At 44.0% G+C, this 23,899-nt stretch overlaps 1 protein-coding gene across 4 annotated transcripts in view; it reads right to left on the bottom strand.

Moving 5' to 3' along the window:
- Positions 1-23,899, bottom strand: part of ZNF622 (zinc finger protein 622) — a 92,883-nt gene that overhangs the window by 51,218 nt on the left and 17,766 nt on the right. For all 4 annotated transcript variants that reach the window (XM_085605948.1, XM_085605949.1, XM_085605946.1 and 1 more), the window contains exon 3: positions 11,564-11,833. In XM_085605948.1, coding sequence (XP_085462074.1) covers positions 11,564-11,833 — 270 coding nt within the window. The remainder of the gene's footprint in view (positions 1-11,563; positions 11,834-23,899) is intronic.

Genomic DNA, 23,899 nt, shown 5'->3' with positions numbered 1-23,899 from the left:
AACAATGGAGATGGTTGCCACTGTCCCTGATGGGGAGAGCAGCAATTTTTAAAATGATAACACTTTCTAAGCTGCTATACATTCTACAAAACACACTGCTCACTATTCCGGAGTCAAACTTCAACAAAATAGATAAAATCACACACAGCCTCCTACAGGCCGACCAGCTTGCCGATCACCTTGACTGCCACCTGTGGATCGGGCCTCCGACCCAGGAACACTTCCAGAGTGTTGCCACCATCACTTCGCTCCAGTCGCCTCCAAACCAGCTTCTCGTGTCTGCGGTGAGTAGACTCCTCCTCTCCTCCCTATGGGGCTCGCACCACAGAATTCAATCCACTACTGTTTTATTTACTCTCCGCAATTCGCTTCTTTGCCTTGGCGGCACAACCGTGGGGCCCAAGCCTCGCTGGTCCTTCTACCATTCTTGTCCTTCCCTGCAGATCCCCGCAAACAACACTCTTCATTCAGTAACCTGGTCCTGATGATGATGCTATACCAATTGGATCGAAACGTCGTCGAAATCCCAGCGCAATTTGTGGCGCACTTCTCTCTGGTTCACAAAAAAAATTGACTATCAATTTATGTAAATACCCTTTTGTGAACCTCAAGTTGCTTATAAATTACTGTCACATTTTCACTTGCGCCGTTTATCTCTGTCCACTTGTCACCTGTGCAGTCCACTTCCTGTGTCACAAGCACTTGTGTGCACATATTTTTTCGGGTTACACATGTATTTATTGCTTATAGTGCTGTAACAACTGTTTTCAATTACTTTGTACCCCCTTATGCCTTTTTGTCCCTTCCTGCCTTTATTCAATACATGATGCCTCTGGCACGTTTAACTAAACCATGAGTCACCCTATGTTCTTCACCGGCAATTTCTCGTGCATGCTTATTTACTAGTCTTACAAATAATACCAGTTGAAATACTGTTGTTTATGCACTCCTACAGGACAGGAGCACACCCCGAATAGTCTTTCAGTCCCTGCACTGGTAAGTCTACAAGGATGGTATCGAGTTATCGGATATTATGGTATACTGGTGGGCAACAGTTACAGAACATTAGTAAATGGAGATTAGAACCAAGACTTGACCCTGCTTCAAGACTGGAATGATTGGGACTGGAAGAGTACACATAGAAAAATCATTTATATAGCAAAAAAGAACAAGCAGCGATTGTTACTCCCCACCCAGACAATGTTAGATGTATGGGACAAGCCTATTAGGCACTTGGGCTGGTAGGGAAAGGTGACCAAGTAAACACCGCTATGGAAAAGGCACATGTTAAAAGAGGTCGGGAAGTTGATTGGATTTCGCCAATTGGATACCAAGGGCATCTCCACTATAGGAGACACAATGGATGCAGGTGGTGTGAAATCCTTCAGAAAGAATACGACCTGAGAATTACGCAGAAATATATATTCCTGCAACTGCATCACACTCTGCAAGCAAATACAACAGAAGACCAAATGGGTAGGGCTCTAAACCGGCAATCTTTGCTATGTGGAAGGACACACAAGGAGTCAGTCTCTCTCAGTCAGTCAGTCAGTCTCTCTCAGTCAGTCAGTCAGTCTCTCTCAGTCAGTCAGTCAGTCTCTCTCAGTCAGTCAGTCAGTCTCTCTCAGTCAGTCAGTCAGTCTCTCAGTCAGTCAGTCAGTCAGTCTCTCTCAGTCAGTCAGTCAGTCAGTCTCTCTCAGTCAGTCAGTCTCAGTCAGTCAGTCAGTCTCTCTCAGTCAGTCAGTCAGTCTCTCTCAGTCAGTCAGTCAGTCTCTCTCAGTCAGTCAGTCAGTCTCTCTCACTCAGTCAGTCTCTCTCACTCAGTCAGTCTCTCTCACTCAGTCAGTCTCTCTCACTCAGTCAGTCTCTCTCACTCAGTCAGTCTCTCTCACTCAGTCAGTCTCTCTCACTCAGTCAGTCTCTCTCACTCAGTCAGTCTCTCTCACTCAGTCAGTCTCTCTCACTCAGTCAGTCTCTCTCACTCAGTCAGTCTCTCTCACTCAGTCAGTCTCTCTCACTCAGTCAGTCTCTCTCACTCAGTCAGTCTCTCTCACTCAGTCAGTCTCTCTCACTCAGTCAGTCTCTCTCACTCAGTCAGTCTCTCTCACTCAGTCAGTCTCTCCCACTCAGTCAGTCTCTCCCACTCAGTCAGTCTCTCCCAGTCAGTCTCTCCCACTCAGTCTCTCCCACTCAGTCTCTCCCACTCAGTCTCTCCCACTCAGTCTCTCCCACTCAGTCTCTCCCACTCAGTCTCTCCCACTCAGTCTCTCCCACTCAGTCTCTCCCACTCAGTCTCTCCCACTCAGTCTCTCCCACTCAGTCTCTCCCACTCAGTCTCTCCCACTCAGTCTCTCCCACTCAGTCTCTCCCACTCAGTCTCTCCCACTCAGTCTCTCTCTCTCTCCCCCACCCTTTATCGCCAGGTACTGGGCCACCATTACTGCAGATAAGAAAGACATCCTTAATGTGGTCATCCCTATAACCCCCGCAATTTATCCTATCGGGCGTCCTGTGCGATACTGACCTCACGCGAGCTTGTCTCCAAGCCTGCATTAACAGTTCATGCCAGTGAAGAGGAACATTGCTATGATGTTGGATAGGCCACAATTACCAATGAAACGACAAAGGCTCATAGGGAAGGACATTTGCATGGAGTCAGAAAGAGTGGTCTACACCAGAAGAGGATGCCCAAAACAGTTTAACTGAGTATGGGCAGATGGAAAGAGCATTGCAGTCTAGGATGAGACGCACTATTTTAAAAGGTTTACTTCTGCTACATCATCATATGAGGCCTAGCCCTGCACCATGCTAGACCCAGGAGGAGTGGAACCGTGAACGGTGGACATGGATGGAATGGCCACTCGAGATGTACAATCTGATTACAGATGTATTGCACTGAAGGGGCTGTGTACTAGAAAAAGTGCGATAAATATTGGCTATAGGCTACCTTAATGTGGATGCTGCTTGTTTTCTATTGAAAAAATCATTAAAACATTGTTTTAAAAACATTATGCTTATCTCCATAAGAGTACTTTCAGTACAAGTGCAAAACTTAACCTACATGCTTTACATGACACAAACACCGCAGACATAGGGACTGCATCCACAGTCAAACAAAAAGGGAGACATACTCATATAAATGACTCTGCTCAGCTGCTGAAAAAAAGGACTGAATGACTAGTACATCAGGTCCCATCAGAGAGGTCGGTGTACATCAGTATATTGTGTCAAAAAAACACATATTGTTCCAGATTTCCTCAGCTGAAGGTTTCTGCTCGGAATGTTACTTTTGGGCTTGATGAGGCAACACTAATCTGATAACAACTTTACATGTGAAGCAAGGTGGAGCAGCATTTCAACTTCAAATCGCAGACTTACTACTAACACTTCTTGATAAAAATCCAACTTTGCCAGAAAGGTTTTTCAAGAAATAAAACACAGAATTACCAATTACTAACTGGCATCTATTTTAGATCCATACTGTAACAAGCATTTGCAATGCAATAGGGCTCGCATTTGCGAGCGTTTAAGCTATTGGCATTGAAATGACAATGCCTTTTAATTACCTGTTTTGCTAATTAACATATAAATAAAAGGCATTGTCGTTTACAAGGCCAATAGGTCAAGCTCTTGTAAATGCAAGATGTATTCAAAGAAGTGGCCGCCATTGTCCTGGGCTGCTTGGAAAGTGAAAGCACTCATGGCGCGCCGAATGTGCAAGAAAGCATGTTGTGCCTGCAATAGGAGAAACTCATTAAAGACCATAGTGCTTACAGACTAAACAAGCATTGGCAATAGGTCTCGCCTTTGGGACCTTATAAGCATTTAGACTATAATACATCAATACATACAGTGGAGTGCTTCATAGTATGTGTCTTTGCTTGCATTTATAATGAGAACTGATGCCCTTCTGAGTAAGTGTATTAATTTACTGTGATAAGCTCCATAAGATAGGTTGGTTGGGGGATTTGCGTAGAATGCTGGGGATTCTAGGCATGAATGAGCTATGGGAGAATCCAGAGGAGGCCTTGTTCCCGACCAAAATAGTTATAAAATCAAAGTATTGGGAAATGGTAGAACATCGGGATTGGAACGAAGCCGATTCTTCTACCATGGAGGGACTATTTCTTGAAGTAAAAGCTTCCCCTTTCCTTGAGCCCTATTGGGATACTATAACCAAACCCCTAGATAGGAAGCTATATTTCCAGCTTAGAGTGGGGTCTCTCCCAATTAGATCACTAACTGGAAGATGGGCAGAGGGTAGTTCCCAAGCCTGCCCAGTCTATAAAACAAGTACTGGGACCATTGTCCACTTACTCTTTGTGTGTGGGGCTTATTCTGTCCCCCGACGTGTCTGGCTGAGGGCTATGTGCAAACAGCTAGGCACGAGAGAGAGCGGCATCGCTCTTAGGATTATTTGCACCAGTCCTTTAACATTCATTGCTGTGGCAGTTGCTAAATTTCTGGGTTGGGCTTGGGCCATTAGAAGGAAATCTCTTGCCTAATAGTAGGCTAGGTGAAATGAACATTAGTCTATTGCCCGTTCCCCCAGTCAATGAGAAATTAGTCTCTTTGTGTTTATACTGGCTAAATAATTGCATTTGGCATGATTTTCAGTTTTTATTGATGAATTTTAACATTACTGATGCCATGATGTTTTATCATTTTAAAGATTTTATAAGAGATTATAAATATGTTATAAATGTTTCATGCTTTTATGAGTTTTTTTTATCTTGAATAAAGCAATAAATCGTAAGTGTATTATTGAACAAGAAATAAAGCAACGAGGAAAAGATGTTTAATATTAAAAGGCAACTGCTGGGGGCAGAAAAGAGCTGTACATTGTTGGCGTTAATGAGCTCACAGGATAAGTTACATAGACTGCGTGGCGACGAGGTTAGAATTCGTACAATTAAAAAACAACACAGTTTTAGATTTTGTTTTCACAACTAACTAGGTTGCTGATAGAGTGAGGACCTGAGAGGTATATTTCCCGACGACTAATGTTATCAGAAAGTATCGACACCACAGAAAAGGCCAGGCCACACGGTATTGAAAACAATGCTCCTCCGGGTCATATTTAAAACACAACACTAACCTATGAATGCGTGCCTTGCCTGCGGTTAAATGGAAGCGAAGCGACAAAGCAGTGATCTGGGCTGGCAGAAATAGATGTCTGAAAATGTGTCATTGTTGGGAAGCGTGCAATGCGCACCGCATCCGACTGTATAGAACAAGCAGGAAAGGGATAAGGGAGGGGGTGGCAAATGGTGAGCACTTTCGCGGCCGCTTTGATGTTCTCAGTGGCCGCGCGGCTCACTGAGAACATCAAAGCGGCCGCAAAAGTGATCAGGCAGGCTGACAAATGGTGCGCGCGCCCGGCACACATGCACTGTAGCTGGAGGCCTAAAAAGACCTACAGGGTAACAACCAAAGTAAAAGGGCCAGTCCCCATGGGAGGTTACAAATGAAGACATGGTGATACTAAGGAAGCACTAACAAGCCTAATAACGAATCAGAAGGCAGCATTTACGAAGGGCAATGACACAAGCCAATTACAAATATGGGAGGAGAGTGGGTGGGGCTTCAATGCCATACTCCGATACAGTATGCCGCAGCGCATGCGCTGCCCAGGCTTGCCCTTCAAAGGGCATCATTGGTGACATTCAATGTAAAAATGTAATTCGGCTTTGAAACAATTGAGGACTTTTACGTTTAATACCTGGTTTAATGCCCTTCATTTTTATTATAAAATAGGTGGTCCTATTCCCTTCCTATCCTCCTGTGATCTCACTACTTCTTATGTTTATCATGTCTGTTATTAGGATTGTTTTTAAGATAGGGTGACAATTTGCAGCCCGTCCTGGTGTTATATGCATCAGATATTTTTGATTTTAAATCGTGATCTTTGATAGAAATTGTCAAGCTTAATTTATGTCTTACCTGAAATTTGCAGTTTCTCTCTGCGTCACATATCTCCAATTGTTTTAAGCAAAACTGCATGTGTTTTCCTATGTACATTCTTATTAAAGATAAAATACAATATAATATTTAACTTTTATGTGCAAAAAGCTGAGAACTGTTCTTGTCTATTTTAGTACGATATTTAGATGTAAAGGATGCCCTACAAACAATATGTACACTTCTGTGAGTTATTTGTATATTAAAAGTGTATTCGAACTGTAGAACTATTTTAGATTGTTTGCTGCATTTGAGTTTAATATGTTTTATTAGCTGCTTTGTGTTTTAACAAACTGATTATTTAGTTTTTTTTTTACTCAGCAACTCGTTTTAAAAATTTGTGCTGGTAAGTAATTTAAATGTAGTTTATTTGCAACTCTCTCAAAATAGGCGCAGATTTGAGTAAATATTCTTTAGCTATATACAGAGGTGCAAGTATGCAACAGTATCACTAAAGAACAAAAAACCTATAACAAAACCCAATGCAACAGGCACAATTTACTATATAAATATTGCTCCTAGTTTTCTGCTTTTACAGATTTTTACAGATAAATACAAACCAATGTATTTCCTGTCTGCATTTACATTTAGACACAGAAATATAAGAAGATAAAGATTCTTTTAACTGACTCTGCATGTTGTCTTTGATGAATTCTAGGCCAATAGCTGAGTCGATAGATAGCATGGGGAGTTAAAAAACAGAGGAGGAGATATCCTTAAATAACAGCATATGTCAACATATATTGGATGCACAATCCTAATATTTATCTATAGATGTATTGTTGTATTATATTTGGCTGCTTTTAATTTGCTAAAAAACAAGCATCAAAATAGGAGTTGCAAGTTTATCAGTTAAATAAATGTGGAAATATACTAATTTGCATACCATTTATTTTTTAAACAAAATAAATGTGGCTAGTTTACGATAAGATGGTCAAAAATAAATATGAATAAATACTAACAGAAATCTTAACAAACATAAATACCATAAAACTGTAAGCCCTACGTCTAAAGCGGAAGAGAAATGAAGGGGAATATGCAATATTTCCTTACAAAGTAGGGACGTATCATCGGTGAATGCTGTGGCCCTATTTGCTGTAGGATCAAAATGCACTGCTTGACCAAGTAAATTGCATATTTTAAAATACTATCCTATTCAATTATTTTTTAATGCAGTCACGTAAAAGGGATACAAAGACTTTTCTGAACACACAGTATGGATGTCTTAAACCTGCAAGTTTGCACTGTCGTACAAGCTACTCACAATAGTAAAGGTTTTTAAAACTAGTGCTCTTTCGACCCTCATATTACTAATCCATGTTTGCATAGCACCCTGTTTGCTGACACCACAGAGTTCTAATAAAGAACCAGGATGTTAAATTAGCTTCAAGATTAGGCCACACAGCCACACACTGCTTGATAAGGAAGCTCTCAGGCCCTTTCCTCTGTTGGCTGTGCTGCTTGATAAGGAAGCTCTCAGGCCCTTTCCTCTGCAGGCTGTGCTGCTAAAATTCTTCAAACTTAGGACGTTTTTTCATCGTATGTTTAAAAGGCAGGAACTGCAGAGGCAATGGAAGATGCGAAAATGTAATATCTCCAAACATCCTTTAAGTGGAAGAACGAAAACGCCCTTTTTGCCATCTACAATGTTCATATTTTCAGATTTTAGAGTTTAGGAGGCAGGAACCGTCAAAAAGCGTGCGCGCCTCACGCTGAAAGTTTTTAAAAAAGCATCAAAGAAAGGAATGGGCGGGAGGGTTGTGAGCGAGAGGGGGAGTAACAGCAGCTGTTTTCAAGCACACTCGTGCTTGTGGCACCATCCGCCTTGCGGAGCGAGCAACAGCCAATTAGCATCTGCGCCGCTGCTCGCTCCCACAAGGTGGATGCCGCCACAAGCACGAGTATGTGCTTTCAAAAAGAGGAGAGCGACGGCTAAAGGTCTCCTATGCAACACATCCGCGCTGCGTAGGCGAGACCTAAAAAGGAATGTTTTAAAATATGTCTCTTTGTTGTATTAGCATATGCCACGAGGACTTGCAATGAAAATGAAACAATACAATAAGATAAGATTTATAAAGTGTTCAGCTGCCAACCAGGCGTCCTGGTGCTGGAAACAAGATAAGCCCCCTCAAAAAGACGATCTACGGCTAAATACCCAAGTCTTCACCTGTTTGCTGAACTGATTTTAATTAGGAATTTGGTAAATGAAGAAAGGCATTTCATACCAAGGTTTAGTAGCTAGATAAGTAGAAGAACGTCCACCCTGACTTTTGAGACGGAACCTCGCAGCCTTCAAGAGCACGGCTTCTTATGATCTAAGAGAGCGAGACTGCAGATAGTGGCAAATTCGCTTACATAAATACTAGTGGGCCACCTTGTGAAAAGCAATTACCAGTGATTAGAAAGTAATACATTTCTTAGTAAGGGAGGCAGTGAAGTTCTTTAAGATGAGATTTTAGTGAATGTGGCATTTTGGACAACTTACAGGTGATCTAGTATACACCCAGGTAGGCCCAAGAACAAGGCATTCTTATAATCAACTCTAGATGTAACAGAATCAAGATCTATGGGTTTTCGGGATTCAGGCAGAACAAAATCTAACGTTTTCTTCAAGGCATGAATCAATAACGTCCGAGCCATTGATAGAATTTGGGGGCAAAATGAAAGCCTGTCATCGAAATTAATTCCAAGATTTTTTGCTACAGATGTAGGGGTTGGGCATAATGCAGCTGGCCACCAATCACTGGGCCAGCTATACGTGCTATGAGCAATATGAGAATCTTAGTTTTAAAAGAACGACATCTCAAACTGTTCTTATTCATCAATTCCACAACCTCTAGTAAGCATCTCTGAAAGGCCTGCTGCCCAACTGTTATTTTTACACCCAGGGAAAAATAAGCTGTGTGTCATTCGCATAGGAGATCACCCAAATGCCAAAGGCTTCAACGATGGAGGCCAAAGGTAACATATAAACATTAAATAGTGTGGGCTCAATGAGGGACCAGGAGGAACCCCATATTTAAGAGCTTTTGAAGGGGAAGAAAAAGGCAGGGGTATGACTGATTGCCCCCATACGAAACAGAAGACTGGATCCACAGAGGGCAAAATTAGAAAATGTCACAGTAAAAACATTTTAGAATAAAAATAAGCTCAAAATCATCAGAATTAACCTAATAGCAGCAGATTATGGCTAAACAGTTCAGTCTCCAACTTACTTCGACACTAAATATATTAGCAGCTACAAAAATGCAAACATGCAAGTAGTTTCAAGTCACAGGCAGCCTGAATATTATGGGATGTATACACCTTTGACTGAGCAGCATTCTGAAGTGGTTTTGATTTAAACTGCGAGGCCCTCTTTAAAACTGCCACACAGCTGTATCTGGGCCATTACTAGAAGCCTGGTGTTACGGACGCTATGATTACCAGATCCTGTAATCTGGGGCCTTGAGAGGTGCTAGGGGGACGATTTCAAGCAGGTTGTAAACGGGTGCATTTGTGCACTTGTTACTTTGTCTGAAAGGAAGAAAAGATGGAGAACTGGTCCCGGCATTCATGGGGTCTACATGTTACTCTCAATTCCAGCTGAAATAATTTATAATCCCCAGATGCAAGGTCAGTAGAAGCATCTGTATTTATGAGATGTGAAAAGAACAGCAGAATGTGGCTGCATATAAATTACTCGTCAGACTTAGAGATAACACCCAAGGATACTATGACATTGGATGTGCCTGATTGTGGGTTAACAGTAAAACGTGTCTGGGTGCACTTAGGACAAATAGGCCTTTTGCTTTGTGGGTTAGCTTGGACAATGTTTATGTATTACTACTGAGTGGACAGGCAAGGGTAAGTAATATTATGCATGGCCAACCAGCAATTGCCCGACAATAATTCAGTCAAAACAGAGTGTTGAAATCAAAACCGTTATTCGTTCAATGATAGATTTGTACTTGCCTGGGGAGGGGAAGCCAAAAGGAGAAGGGGGTGGAAGAAAAGCGGTTTTGTGGCGTGTATTCTCTCCGGGTTATCACACATCGTTAATCAATCAGTAGTGGTGTTGGATAAAGGTGTCACAAGACTTCCAAGGAACCAATAAACAATATGTAGCCAGTCACTGTGGACACGCGGGGAGGGAAAAAGTGGATCACTTACAGATGTTTAAGTGTCAGGTGGTCTAAAGGATTTCCAGGCCTAATAGGTTCAAATATCTGTACCATCTCCACCACCAAACCGGAAGCAAACTAAGTGGGATTGCTGAGATGACATTGCCTGTGGCTGGCAACAACCTTTACTATGGCCTTATATAAAAAGATATAATAGTTAAAGTTTTAGTGCCGGTAGTTGCTGCAGAGCAGAGTATGTGAAGAGTCTTTACTTGAAAACGGGTAAACTCTTTATTTTTGAGGCAGGCATTCTTCAGCAACCATCATTTCTTTAAGCATCCTGTCAACACTTTGGGGAATTCTCTGGCTGTTTACACGTTGCCAGTGGCTGCCTCTTAAAGCTTAAAATAACGATCAGTGTACCTGTAAATATTTCGCTTTCCATTAGGAAGCCACAAGAAGTGGTTTATTATAGAAGGACTTCCGTAACTCGAACCCTAGTGCAGGAATCACCAGACCCCTTCCTGAGCTGTATTGAACCAGATTTTCAGTCAGCTGTTTCCGGCCCAATCGTACAGGCGACACCGGTGATGTTATCAACCCCACATTAACTGCTCTAATAATTGAACTCCATCATTGCTCCAAAGGTTACCCCTACTGTGTCCAGACAGTGGCTCTTGGCAGGGGCTCGTAATGTAAGATGGACGGGAACCACCGACTCAGTAATACCTCTTCACGTCACAACTAAGAACAAGCAGTGGGAACGACAATAGGTGTGGTGGTGGGTGGCTGCCTTTGCCAATGTTTGTTTTGTTACTTTATTTTTAGTAAAAGTTTTATTTTTGAGGAGCTGCCAATCCCGTGCCAAAATACAACAAAACTGCATAAAAGCAAAAATATTCTGCGGCTTCTCAAAGTACACTTTATCACAGCAGTCCCTAGTGCTGAAGAAAGCTGTTTGTGTGTGTGTGCTCTATGTGAAAAAGAAGAATGCCTTCACTCGCAATGTAGTTAGCCAATGGCTGAAGTGAGCTGACCCACTGCACCGTGTTGTCTGATACAGTGGGCAGAGTAAACATTTAAATGACAGCAACAGACTAATGGATTAAGAGGGCTCGCTGAAAGCCTCTCCAATTACATTAAATTTATAATAATAAAAAAAAAAAGATCTTGGCTAACGCCAGACCAACAACGCTTTATTGACTCCAATGATGAATAAGGTTTATGATCTTATATGCTGATGCCACATCAATTCACAAACTATTGCTGTGGTTAATGTTTATACTATACCTAAACAGATATCTTTAAAGATTGTCTGCAATTTCTTGTGGAAAACAAACTTAGCCAACAGCCTCAAACCCTTAGGAGTCAAAATGTTAGGATTATTCAGACTAAACAGCAAGAAGAATAACATACAGAGCTCTCATTCATCCACCTCCAAAATCTACCTGTGTGGTGACATCCATCTTGCACAGATATCCAACACAAAAAGTACCTACCCAAATACTTTATCAGTCCCCTGAGGTCTTGCAGGAACTCTATATCTGGAATAAAGAAACTGTGCACTTTCGTCATGTGGGCCACATTTTTCATGAGGGAGTGTGAATGATGGGGGCAGAACAAACAGTCTGTGACTGGCAGTGCACCCTCAGGAGCAGCTGACGCTACAGCGGAGGCACCCTTATCAGATACATCAGTTGCTGGGTCTAGCTCGTCATCATCAAGTCCATCATCATCGTCGTCATCATCATCCTCCAAATCTTCCCAGCCTTCAAAAATAAAATAAAAGTAGAGTAAATACAATATTAAATATTTTCACTAGTTCTATAGCACTTTACTTCTTACTTTATACGTTTATTTTATTAGATCTCAAACAATGCAATCAAAGTACGGCTCATAGCATTGCTTCACCTTTTAACACTTTTCAAACTGTAATGGAAGCACCCAACCCCCTAGCCAGAAATCTCGTGACCTCTGTGGTTTGGTACCTTTTTGCAATCTATAATCGGTGTACATTCAATCACAGCTTTAACAATCACTTAGCCACAAGATTATTGCAGCTGATCTTTTTCATGTCCCTGGGTTTTTTCCTTTACAGAACGCACAGAAGTGTTATATACAACAATCTGCTGCATCCACTCATCCTTCTGCAGAATTTCTGTACTACAACTGTTTAAGTAGTTCCCGTCAAAAGCTTATCCCTGCAAATCTTGAAATGCTTCTGTAACAACACGCCCAGATTTGTGAATCATAAGATAGGTCTACATGCTACCTCAAATGGTGCTAATGTAATGCCACTGTTGGGGCACAAGTATGGAGGGCGGGAGGTGCTGACCAACACTCTGAACATCTATCACCAGCAAAATAAAAATTATGAAGTTCTGTGTGTGTTATTGTTACCCTAACCTACTCTGGTATCCTAGTACAGTACACATCCGTGTAGTATAGGGGATTTCCACGAGCAAATGCAGAGAGATTTTGCATTTAGACTAGGTGGAGGGCCTCAGATCACATCCCTTGTGCATCATAGATGGTGACCATTCTGGAAATAGAGGTGAAAAGAAGCATTTGAATAGAAAGTATTAATTCTCCAGTGCAAAGTGAAGACTCTACAGTCTACGAGAAATATATGATTCATCAACATGGGTATTAGTAAGGCTAGCAAACACAAATGTAGACAAAGAAAGTTTTAGGATGCTAGACCTGGTGCACCAGTGGATTTGGTTAGTATTTCAAATATGTCTTCCTATTTCTACGTGAAGACTTTTAAGTTCTTCCTCTGTGATGCTAGTAGACATGTTGCCCTAATTAGCGCCTTGAGGTTTTGCAGTTATACCAGATAAATACATTACAGCACTATACAATGTCAAAAGGACTGTATCTGTTGTAGAAATTAATATAATTTACATTGAATCAGAGGTCATGACTGTCCACAGCTTCTCGGGAGTTAAAGACTTGCGCTACGTTGGGCCTCTGTGGAAAAAAGCCCTGCAGAATCCTTTGGCCAAGGTCTACGCAATGCCGGTTTCCATAAGAAATAAGAAGCCATATTTCTTGCTATGGTCAAATAAAGCTAGCTAAGGATAGCCATAATATCGGTATGCAAAATAAAGCAGGTTTATTTGTAAGGCCACTGACACAAGACTTAAATATCTACATGTCATTTTCCAATACAGATGGTCCACCAGGTAGGGAGGGTTTTTCACGAAGATACAAGTCATAGAAAACTTGGGTTAAAGCTAAGTATTTCAGTCTCGTTCATAGTATATTCATTAACATTCCCTCCACTGGAACTACTCAGCAAATAACAGAAAATAGAGGCTTGATGATCTAGAGACTGAGCAATGTATGTAACTGAGGGTGTAACTAAAGGCCATGCCCAGGGAGCTAGGAAGAATAAGTAGGAAATCAAAAAAAGAGAACGTTGGAATTTAGCTCCAATATAGGAATAAGTCGGTGTACAAACCTCTCTCACTTCCTTTTGTTTCAACATCTCAAAACAGTTTTCCTTACAGTATCCTAATAAAAATAAGTTACTCAACTTACAGCAACCACGGTTTCTTAGAAACAACCAATGTGCTCCCTTGCAAAATTCTCTCTGACACAATCACTTCACTAACGTTTTGCCTGAGGTAGACTACTTTAGAAAGAGCGACCTGAAGTAGAAGATATGTTAAAAAAAAAAGTCAACAATAACATTAGTTGACATATGCCATTTCTCTGATTCAGAGAAGGCATATATCGCTAATACTTATGAATAAATGTTACACAGGAAGAGGGGAAAAAGGGTTTTCGGATGGGCCACTTAGTAGAGTTTAGGGATATTAGTAAGGACACACGTTTTACTTCATGTGCAAGGTTATACGGTTTCTCACTTGGTAAGCTTGCACAAGGCTGTAGAGGGCAGCCTCCATTAAAGAGAATGTCTAGCAAAAGTATCCACGTATCCTGACTCGGATTAGGTTGTGAATCCCAAACACTGGCATGTAAAGGTTTTCAAAATAAATGTCTGTTTAAGTTGCAAAACCAGTCTAATTTGGTTGCACTACTGTAGTGCTCCTTAATTTGTTCTGTCGTGTTTTGAACTTTCAGGGATGTCCGTCTCGGTATGGAAAGGCCAATCTTCTTGAAGTCTTTCCCATTGCTGTGTAAACTTGAAGTGCATAACTTTTTAGCAAGTTTGATTGTGTACTCTGGTCATAGTGCTAAACGTTAAACAGACGCTGGTATGATCGTGTCACTAAACGTAAAAAATAAAAAATAAACTCGTTCTGATTGTTACCCAGGTGTAAACACAACAGTAACAAGATCTTACCAAGTCTGTTTGGAACAGTGAGTTTGCAGAGAAGCTGTGTACCACATAAGGTTCTTTAGGGTCTAGGATACATTTTGCATGGGAATAATCAATCTAACTATTGAAAGGAAAAATATGCAACAATAAATAGTGTGCACAACTCAGTGCCCTGCTAGTCACTTCAGAATGTATTCCAGTTTTGAGAAAGCGATCCACAGACATGGCTCACAAAATTAAAGAAGCTCTTAGTGTCCTACTAATATGTCAATATTTTTATTAATGTTAATATTATGTTAATATATTAGTGCCCTCAGATTATTTGTACGATCCCGTGGCATCCACATACTGAGTTCCAATGCCTCGAAGGGATCTCAATTCTCCAGGAGTCTTCGTGACCTCACAGACAAGCGACAGTCGGTCCTCCAAATTTATAGTGATTTTCTGGCTTATGTCTGACATTATGCCACACTAAGCAGTGCGGTTCATCAGGATACTTGAACGTCTACAGAGATTTATCGGAGTCAGTTTTCACTCGCTTACTTGCCATTTGTTAAGTTGCAAGAGATAACAGAAAAGTATACAGAAGCTCTGCAGTGTAAAGGTTGAAAGGAGTCTGCACCACAACCCTGTCAGAAGGTATCAATGTAGTGATGTAGAGAAAATCTGTTTATATTAGTCAAAAAGAATATCAATTATGCTGTGGCGATTCAAACTTTGATCTCTCATTTAGTAAAGAGATGATTTGACCAGCACTGCGACAGCACTATTAATCCTTAAGGTCGTTTCTGGTGTCTGGACCAAATTTAGGACAACTGTTGTGTAAAGACGCTCAATTAAAACCTGGATTTTCTGCAAAAAAGGTACCTCAATCTTACATGTAGATGCCCACATAGAGCACTTGAACCTCAACATCATAGAAGTCCTCCTTTAAAAGCTGAATATGTTAATTGCGTCAAACATGAACACAGAGCCACCCTCTTTGACAAGAAGGGTTCTCCCGATATCTAGTATATCAGATGGACATTAAAGAGCTCTACTGGGGTTGAGACAATCTCGCAAAGTTCAGACTGTACTTCAAAATCAAGAGCCACAAAAATAAGGTGAGAAGCCACGGAGGGAAACTTTTTAGGTATAAAGTGGTAGTCAGAAACGTATGGATAGGAACTTTCTCCCCTCCACTTTTCTTTTGCTACTTTTACCCTTGGCTGGTCCCCAGATGCACTCTGAAAATTTGTACTGCCAATCCAGAAGTGGATGTACACACTTTCTTCTCAGATTTCCTGCACAATTAGAGCAAAACATTTCACACAGTGAAAATGAGAACAATGAGAGCGAGTTGTGGAAAACGTGTCACAATTCTGCCCTGGCCACCACTTTACCGATTTCTTAAAGAAAGTACCAGAATAAAAACACAAATACCAATAATGAACATCAAATCTACCTCTCAGTCTTTGTAAAGGTATGAAATGCTACTAAATAATTCATGTGAATAAAAAACATAAAAAGTGCAAAGTCCTCTGGTCAGGAAGCCTCGTGAAAGATGGAAAAAGGGATGAGGGCTAACTGAAAAGCATACCAGGATTGAGGATGTGCCTGGCTAACCTTAAAGTGACAGTACACATTTTACTCTGTCAGGCCCCATAACCATGGTGGCAAAAAGAACACTTTTTTTAATGGGATTTCATTCTTTTCCATAGGTCTATTAAAAGACTAAACATGAAAATGAAATGTTCCTTTTTAGATTCGTCTTTTGCTTTGTACTAAAGATGTCTTTCCTTTCCATTTTTAAGTGCACCAGGTCTACCAGGAGGGAGTCTACTCAGTGTTTATCAATATTAAAGAGAAAAGAAAGTCACTTACCTGCATCAACAGTTAAAATAATTTATAGATTTGCATTCTAGCAATATTCCCCATAGTTAAGCCGTTAATCCTCTGTAGTACATGTTAAAGCAGTAACAGCAAGCTCTCAGTAAAGATCTGCACCTACTGCAAGTTATCCACCTCATTGTATGACCCAAACACCCTCCAATGTTTTAAAGATGCTTTGAGCTCCCCTACCTTCACAGTTCAGCATAAGTAAAAGGAAGAGCAAAGGTATGAGCCTCAAAAGGAGAGGAGACAGGATTGCATGTTTATCCATTGAGGATATTAATACAAGAAAATTATATTACAAATAAGTATATTTTTCTTCTACAGGAGGGGATCTTTCATATATTCACTTGCTTGTTTTACAACTAAAGAGCAGTTAACGGCAACACTGTCGGAAGGTGGTAAGTGAGGCTCATCTAATATGACAAAATTCTGTGGTGCTACCTGCCCTAGTGTAGTCACAAACCCTGGCTTGAAAGAAGTAACGCTTCACAAAAGGTGTGAGAATTCCACATTGCTTGCCAAATGTCTTCCAGCAGGAGGGGCTGACCTGAGCTAAAAATGGTTATGAATCTTTAGCGCTCTTAGTTTTCCACAAGCCGAAGGGGAACAGAGATGACTTGAGCTGGGGACCGTGCAATAAACGTGTCATAACTAATGTGAGAACCACAGACAGTGTGGCACACACTAAGTTCCTAGTAAGCTTACTACAAGGACCTTCTCCTGCCCTCTGGCAACCTTGGTGCTTACAATAGATTAGGGTCTGTATGGCAGCAGTGGCAAGACCAATAATTTGGGGAGTGGCTTGGATTGTACTGAGGGAAATGTATAGTTAGGGAGGACTTGCACAGCACCTGACTGGCCCTTGCACGGCCTAGGTCCTGGAGAAGGAAGATCGTATGCTGTGAAGGGAGTGAGGAGCACAGGAGTAGTTTCTCTCCATTAACACTTCCCAGTTACATCAGGAATGCTTGACTGCTCCAAGCAGTTCTGGCCTTTCGCTCTCTCATGGGCAATTGTGGTGTATTCACCCGAACTTGGAGATGAAACAGACTACAGAGCCACGATTCCTGGCTTGCGACAGAGTTCCCAGCACCTTCCACTAAAACCTTTCATTAAGCAACCATATAGTTATTGGGGTATAAAATGTAGACAAAAGGAAAAGGAAAACAGATATGGAGTCCTGCGTTTTTAGGTCAAGCCTGGGCAGCGCATGCGTTGCTCTGTGAGGTATGCTGTACTCAGGTAGGGACTTGAATCTCCACCTACTCTCAAGCCATATTTTTAATTGGCTTGTGTCAGTGTCCACTGTAAACTGTGGCTGTTCATTGGTCAATAGGCTTAGTAGTCCCACCCCTGGTTACGTGTGTTGTTTCTCGGTAGGCTTTAATCACAGCCTTCGAGTACTATTTTCACAAATAGCTTTGTCCTGCTGTTGCAGGCAGGACACGCTCTCTCCTAACGCATTTTTTTTATAGCACGAAGACATTTGCAATAGGTCTCACATTTGCTAGAGTTTAAGCTATTGGCATTTTTTATTGGTTTTAAAAACAACACATAAATAAAAGGCATTGTCATTTACAATGCCAATAGCTCAAACTCTCGTAAATGCGAGACCTATTGCATTGCAAATGCTTGTTATGCTTAAGTATTCATTAACACAGGACACTAAACTCAAGAGCGGTAGGAATTAGATTTGAGTTGCAGCAGAGATGACAAGACATGGGCATACCGTTGAAGACAAAATATATTAAGTTTTAGGAAACATACATACACGTATACATTTTTAATACAATGTTCTCATTCCTTCAAAAGTACACAGAAATGATTCAAACATAAGGTCTACATGCTATCGCTGCGCATACGCCACTGCAGATTTCACACACCTTGCTTGGAATTGTATCAAGATCCATGAATACTGGAAAGCAGGCTTCAAATCACTCTCTGATATTACAACCAATCACCTTGATATGTCCCTACTGATCGCAAACCTGGGATACATTGCCAAAATTCCCATATTAAGAAGCTAACTGCTATGGTGCTCCCATCCTCTCAATTCAAAATAGCAACTGTATGTACCACCTACTATGGCAGCTTGGTTAACAAAGCTGCAATGATTTTGTGGACATCTGCTCATCCATGCAACCAATAAATAGCAGACTGAAAGGTATATGGGATCGCTTTAGGGCATTTATTGTCAGCAGGATCAAGACAAGTGCTGACCGGGGGCGTGGTTTGGCACCGGCAAAGATGGCGGCGTAACCTTTACGCTCCGTCCGGGCCCCCGTTCTGGCCCGCATTATCCATCCTGTATTCGGCAGCCATACAGTGGAGACGGCAAGTGCTAAGCACCTGGTGGCGTGCTGCGGTGGCAGAGGTATCTCAGGCCCCAGACGGAGCTGTGCCCGGTGTGCTTCGACGGAGGGCCTGCCCTGCGGCCATATCGGAGATCCGGATGGCATGTGGGCGGAGTCGCGTCTGGAGCGTAGCTTGCTCCTGACCTGCGAAGCCCGGGATCCTGGCTACGCAAGGTCCGTTGCTTTGGGGCCTGTAGCACTGAGACAGTGCATGTTGGTGTGGGACGTCTTGGGGGCCGCATTACCTGTGGGCTGCTGGCGCTGAGCTCCCCAGGGCCAGACATCGATCTGGGTGAGCCGCCGGTGGTCTCTTCATCGTTCTGGTGTAAACAGGGCACAGAAGAACAGCGCTGTTATGGCTGGGGTGTGGCCCTTCTTATATGCGAAGTGGAAGCTGTGGTCGTCTTATGTAGTGCAGACGAACAAACTGGACAAGTATGCAGTACCACACCAACAGGCGCCCGAGGACAGGGCGACTGGGGAGAAATCGTCCGGAGAGGAGCCGTCCCCGGGCTCTATTACATCGGCGATCCAAACTTTGGGAATTACTCTGGAGACCAAAATCGATAAAGTCAAGATTGAAATGAACCCGATGAGGGCGGATGAGGAAAACCTCGGAAAGGGTCACGGCGACCAAGGAGAATGTGGGGGAGCTTCAATCTGCGACGCGCAAGTTGGAGAAGCGTGTGCAGAAACTTGCACATCAACACAAATTGATGGCCTTGCAGCTGGATGATCAAGAAGGGAGAGCTCGTCGCAACAACCTTAGGGTGGTGGCGGTGCCTGAACGGGCGGAAGGCCCCAGTATGGACCTCTTTATCGAGGACTTTATCCTGAACCACCTTAAGCCTAAGAGATTATCTGCCTTCTTCACTGCGGAGAGGGCACATAGGGCCCTGATTACTAAGCCGAAGACTGGGGCTCCTCCTTGGACAAATATTGTGCGCATTTTCAATTTCAGAGATCGGGATGCCATCTTGCAAGCAGTTAGGACGAGGTGAGACCTCCCCTTCGAGAACTCAAACAGTGAGGTTCTTCCCAGACTTCACGCTGAGTGTACAGCAGGAGAGGCGCACATTTGACGGGGTGAAACGTGCCCTGCGAGAAAAGGGGGTAAAATACATGATGCTCTTCCCAGCCAAGCTCAAGATCCTGGACAATGATAAGACCCTGTTCTTCACGTCACCTGCAGAGGTTCAACAGTGGCTGGATGGGGGCCCCCATCCGCCACATCACCATCACACTGAGGAGGATTGGCATGGGAGCAGCTTACGTGCTCTCGAGTCCCCGTCTCGATGCAGAGAAGTGGGAAGGTCGGCATCCAGATCCAGGAGCTCCCGGTCTGGAAGCCCTGGGAGTGAAGCATGCTCTCCCGTGAAGTGAGGGACAGGACTCCTTGCTGTGTATTGCTGTTTAACTTTTTTGGACCTCAAGGTATTGCCCTGATGGCCTGATATTATTGCTCCTGTTCCAGCGCAGTAAACGTTTGGGGCTCGTCCGTAGGAGACACTGTTTTGTACTTTCAGACGTGTTGGGTGGAATCTGGAGGCACCAGGGGAGGGGGGTGGGGGCATTGCGGTGTGTTGTTGCCAGACAGACCGATCCAAGTTTCTTGTTCATTGGGGGGACAGGCGCTCTGCTCTTTGGGATGTGGGTAGTTTTAGACCTACGAGGCAGGGTTGCAGGGTGGGGAGTTGTCGTTATGGGTTTGTGCATTTTTAGTATGGTTCTTTGTTGGGTTCTCGCTTCAGATATCATGCGTCACTCTTGGGGTCAGATGGCATCCCTTAGATGATGCCCGGGTCTGGCTGCGCGTAAGGGGGAATCTCTATTGAGTGGGAGGGGGCCTGGGCTCATCCCATGGCCGCACCACTTAACAAAAAAAATGACATTCCTTTCCTGGAATGTGAACGGTCTGGGGTACACAATCAAGCGCACTATGGTACTACAGTACTTGCACCAATACTTCCCAGACATTGCCCTACTCCAGGAAACGCACCTTAAGGGGAACAATTACTTGGCCCTCAATAGGTATGGTTACACACTGCAAGTCCAAGCGGGTTTGCCGGATCCAGGGGCACGGCCATACTTGTTAAAAAAATGCGATCCCTCTGGTGATACAACGCACATGGTGCGACCAATTGGGGCGCTACGCGGCCTTGTCAGGTATTTGGGAGGGGCAGGCAGTAAATATATGCTCAGTATACATTCCCCTGCGGCTGCATGAAATAACATTTCCGGACCTTAGTCAGCTTTTATTGGACTTCCCGCCTGGTCTGTTGCTTCTGGGTGGAGTTTTGAATGACCTACTCACGCCGGACATAGATAGGAAAGCTCTCCCCTCGGGAGCCAAGGGGCCTCGTCCGCTGTTCTCATTCGGGAGGACTCTGGGTCTGTCTGATCTCTGGCAATGCCACAATCCAAGGTCAAGACAAATTTACTCATATCTCTGCAGCGCATTGGAAGTGGGGCTCAGATTGACTACACTTTTACACTCACTGCCTCGGTGGGCCTCTTTCAGGGTGGGTGCCATAAGGCCTGAGGGATATCTGATCACTCGCCGGTGGAGGTACAGCTCCACGGGCTAGTTCGAGACTGGTCTCTCCCTCTGAGTGTGGATCCCTTTCTCTTTCGGGACCAGGACTTTCGGCAGAGTTTTGAGGACCTTCAGGAACTTTACTTTGCTGAATATGTCGGCTTTGTTAGCTCCGATAGGATCCTCTGGGACGCATATAAGGTGGTAGCGCGGGATTTTGTGTTGTCAGCGGGTGGTGTTAAATGTAAGGAAACTAGACACCGGTGGTGCGAGGAGCTCGAGCAGGAGATACTCGCTCTGGAGCGCACAGTGGCAGCAGACGCGGAGGAGTCCAAAGGGCTTAAGCATTCCCTTAAACTTAAAGAGCACGCCCTCCAAGACCTCACCAACAATGCGGCTCGGCCCCACGCGCTTGCCCCACAACGGAGAGTTTATGATCTGGGTGACAAAGCTAATAAGCTAATTGCGTGGCTGGAACGAAGGGACAGGGGTCGCACCTGGGTGTCTGAGATCTGGTCCACAGAAGGGATACTGGGTGGCACAGGGACGGACCTAACAGAGATTTTTGCCACATACTACGAAAATGTTTATCGGTCTCAATCCACAAAGGGGGAGGGGTGGGGGGGGCGGACTGAAATTCTGCGCAACATTTCTCTGCCGACGCTTGAGTCGGAGGATAAGAATCTGCTTTTAAGGTGGAGGAAGTAGAAAGCGCCATGAGGGATTTACAGTCCAGGAAAGCAGTGGGCCCGAATTGGCTCCCCACGGAGCTGTTTAAATGTGTGGCGAGCAAGCTTGCTCCCTACATGCTTGACATGTTTAAGGAAGCGTTTGAGGTGAGGCAACTTCCGGAGGACACTAGAATGGCAACCACTGTTATACTCCTTAAAAAAGGGAAGCCCTGTTATACTCCTTAAAAAAGGGAAGCCGCACGACCTCTGCAGCTCATACAGGCCCATTTCCATCCTTAATTTCGAGGCTAAGGTTCTAGCTCAAATTATCGCGAATCGGCTGGGCCTGATCCTACAGTCTACGATTCACCCGAACCAATCGGGCTTTACGAGGCTCAATTTATGACGTTTAAATGGAGTCATGTACATGACTCGGGGTCAGCCCGACGGTCCAGCTGCTCTCCTCTCGTTAGACGCAACGATAGCATTTGACAGCATCGAATGGCCGTACCTCTTCGCCGTTTTGGAAAAAGTGGGCATTGCCCGACAGCTGCAGAGGTGGATCCGGTTACTATACACTGGCCCGATGGCCCGTGTTCGGGTGAACTGGGTCTTTTCTCGAGTCTTCGCACTGCATAGGGGAACGTGTCTGGGGTGTCCTCTGTCCCCGATGCTATTTGCGCTGGCCCTGGAGCCGTTGGCACCGTGGATCAGGAGGAATCCGGTGGTGAGGGGGGGGGGGGGGGGGGGGGTTGACTGGGGGGGCTGGGAAGAGCGCATCTTGTTGTATGCCGGCGATATCCTTCTTTATGCGCACCGGCCGCGACAAACGTTCCATTGCCTCACTCATATAATAAGGTCCTTTGGCTCCTATTCCGGATACCGAATCAATTGGGATAAGTCCTTGGTCTTCTCTCTCTCGCTGGGCCCTCTTTGGCTCCAACGTCGGCGTGTTCGGAGATGGTATTAAAGGATAAATTTAAGTACTTGGGTATCTGGATAACCAAGACTGAGGCGGAGTTTACGCAATTGAACATGCAGGTGCAGCTCTCTAGGTTGCAGGACGATGCACTGCATTGGTGGGGGCTCCCAATCTCTTTAACGGGGCGGGCAGTCCTCTTCAAGATTATGGCCCTGCCGCTCTTACTGTACGCCGTACAAAATACACCACATCGCATTCAAGACTCTTTCTTCCAGACCATTGATTTCGAGCTACGTCAGTTACTGTGGGGGAAAAGCTCCATGATTGCACTCAAGAAATTGCAGAACAGGATGTATGAGGGGGGCTGGCGGTCCCGGACCTCAAGAAATATTATTGGGCTGCCCATCTCATAAATGGTAATGAGTGGGTGTTCTCCCCAACAGACGAACCGTCCTACAGGGTGGACAGGATGGTTTTGGGTGAGCACAGCTACTTGGGGGGGGTTGTACCGCAGGGGTAGGGGCTCCAGTCATCTGCCACCACACACTAAAATGGTCAGATATCTGGCATGCAGGGACTAGACTTTACGGGGTGGGAGTTGAGGCTCACGGAACAAACCCCACTGTGGGAGGGTAATTTCCTGAAGGAGGTACATAGACTGCAGAGCTTTCGGAAGTGGAGCCTCATAGGCATTGATGTGCTGGGGGACAACTGGAAAGGTGGCAAAATGGTGACTTTGATAGTTTGAGGGAGGGCTTTCAAATTGGGGTTGGTTAATTTCTTCGGTACAGACAGTTGTGTTTGGCACTTCATTCCCAACTGCCAGAAGGGAGTGGGCTTCCAGAATATTCACCTTTAGAGGACAGGCTTCTTTTGGACCCTATGATTCAGAAGGCGGTCCACTGACATACAAAAAAATGGTGAACAATACCCCGGACTGCCTGGGTCCCCTGCTGGAGGCTTGGGAATCAGACGTTGGTTTGTTGGAAGATGATGATTGGATGGAGGCCCTCCAATGTCCCCGAGATACTGCTATCAGGGCGCGCTTTCGACTTGTTCAGCTGCGCATCCTCCATAGGTCATATGCTTCGAGAATGGTACTGGCCTGGATTAAGGGCGGTGGCTCAGAGTTATGTTCCAGGGGGTGTAGCAAGCAGGATCACTCTTTCATATTCTGTGGTCCTGC

Source organism: Triturus cristatus, chromosome 5_1 (assembly GCF_964204655.1).
Source record: "Triturus cristatus chromosome 5_1, aTriCri1.1, whole genome shotgun sequence".
Classification (NCBI taxonomy): domain Eukaryota; kingdom Metazoa; phylum Chordata; class Amphibia; order Caudata; family Salamandridae; genus Triturus; species Triturus cristatus.
Note: the sequence above shows the minus strand (reverse complement) of the source record. Positions and strands in the feature narration are given on the sequence as shown.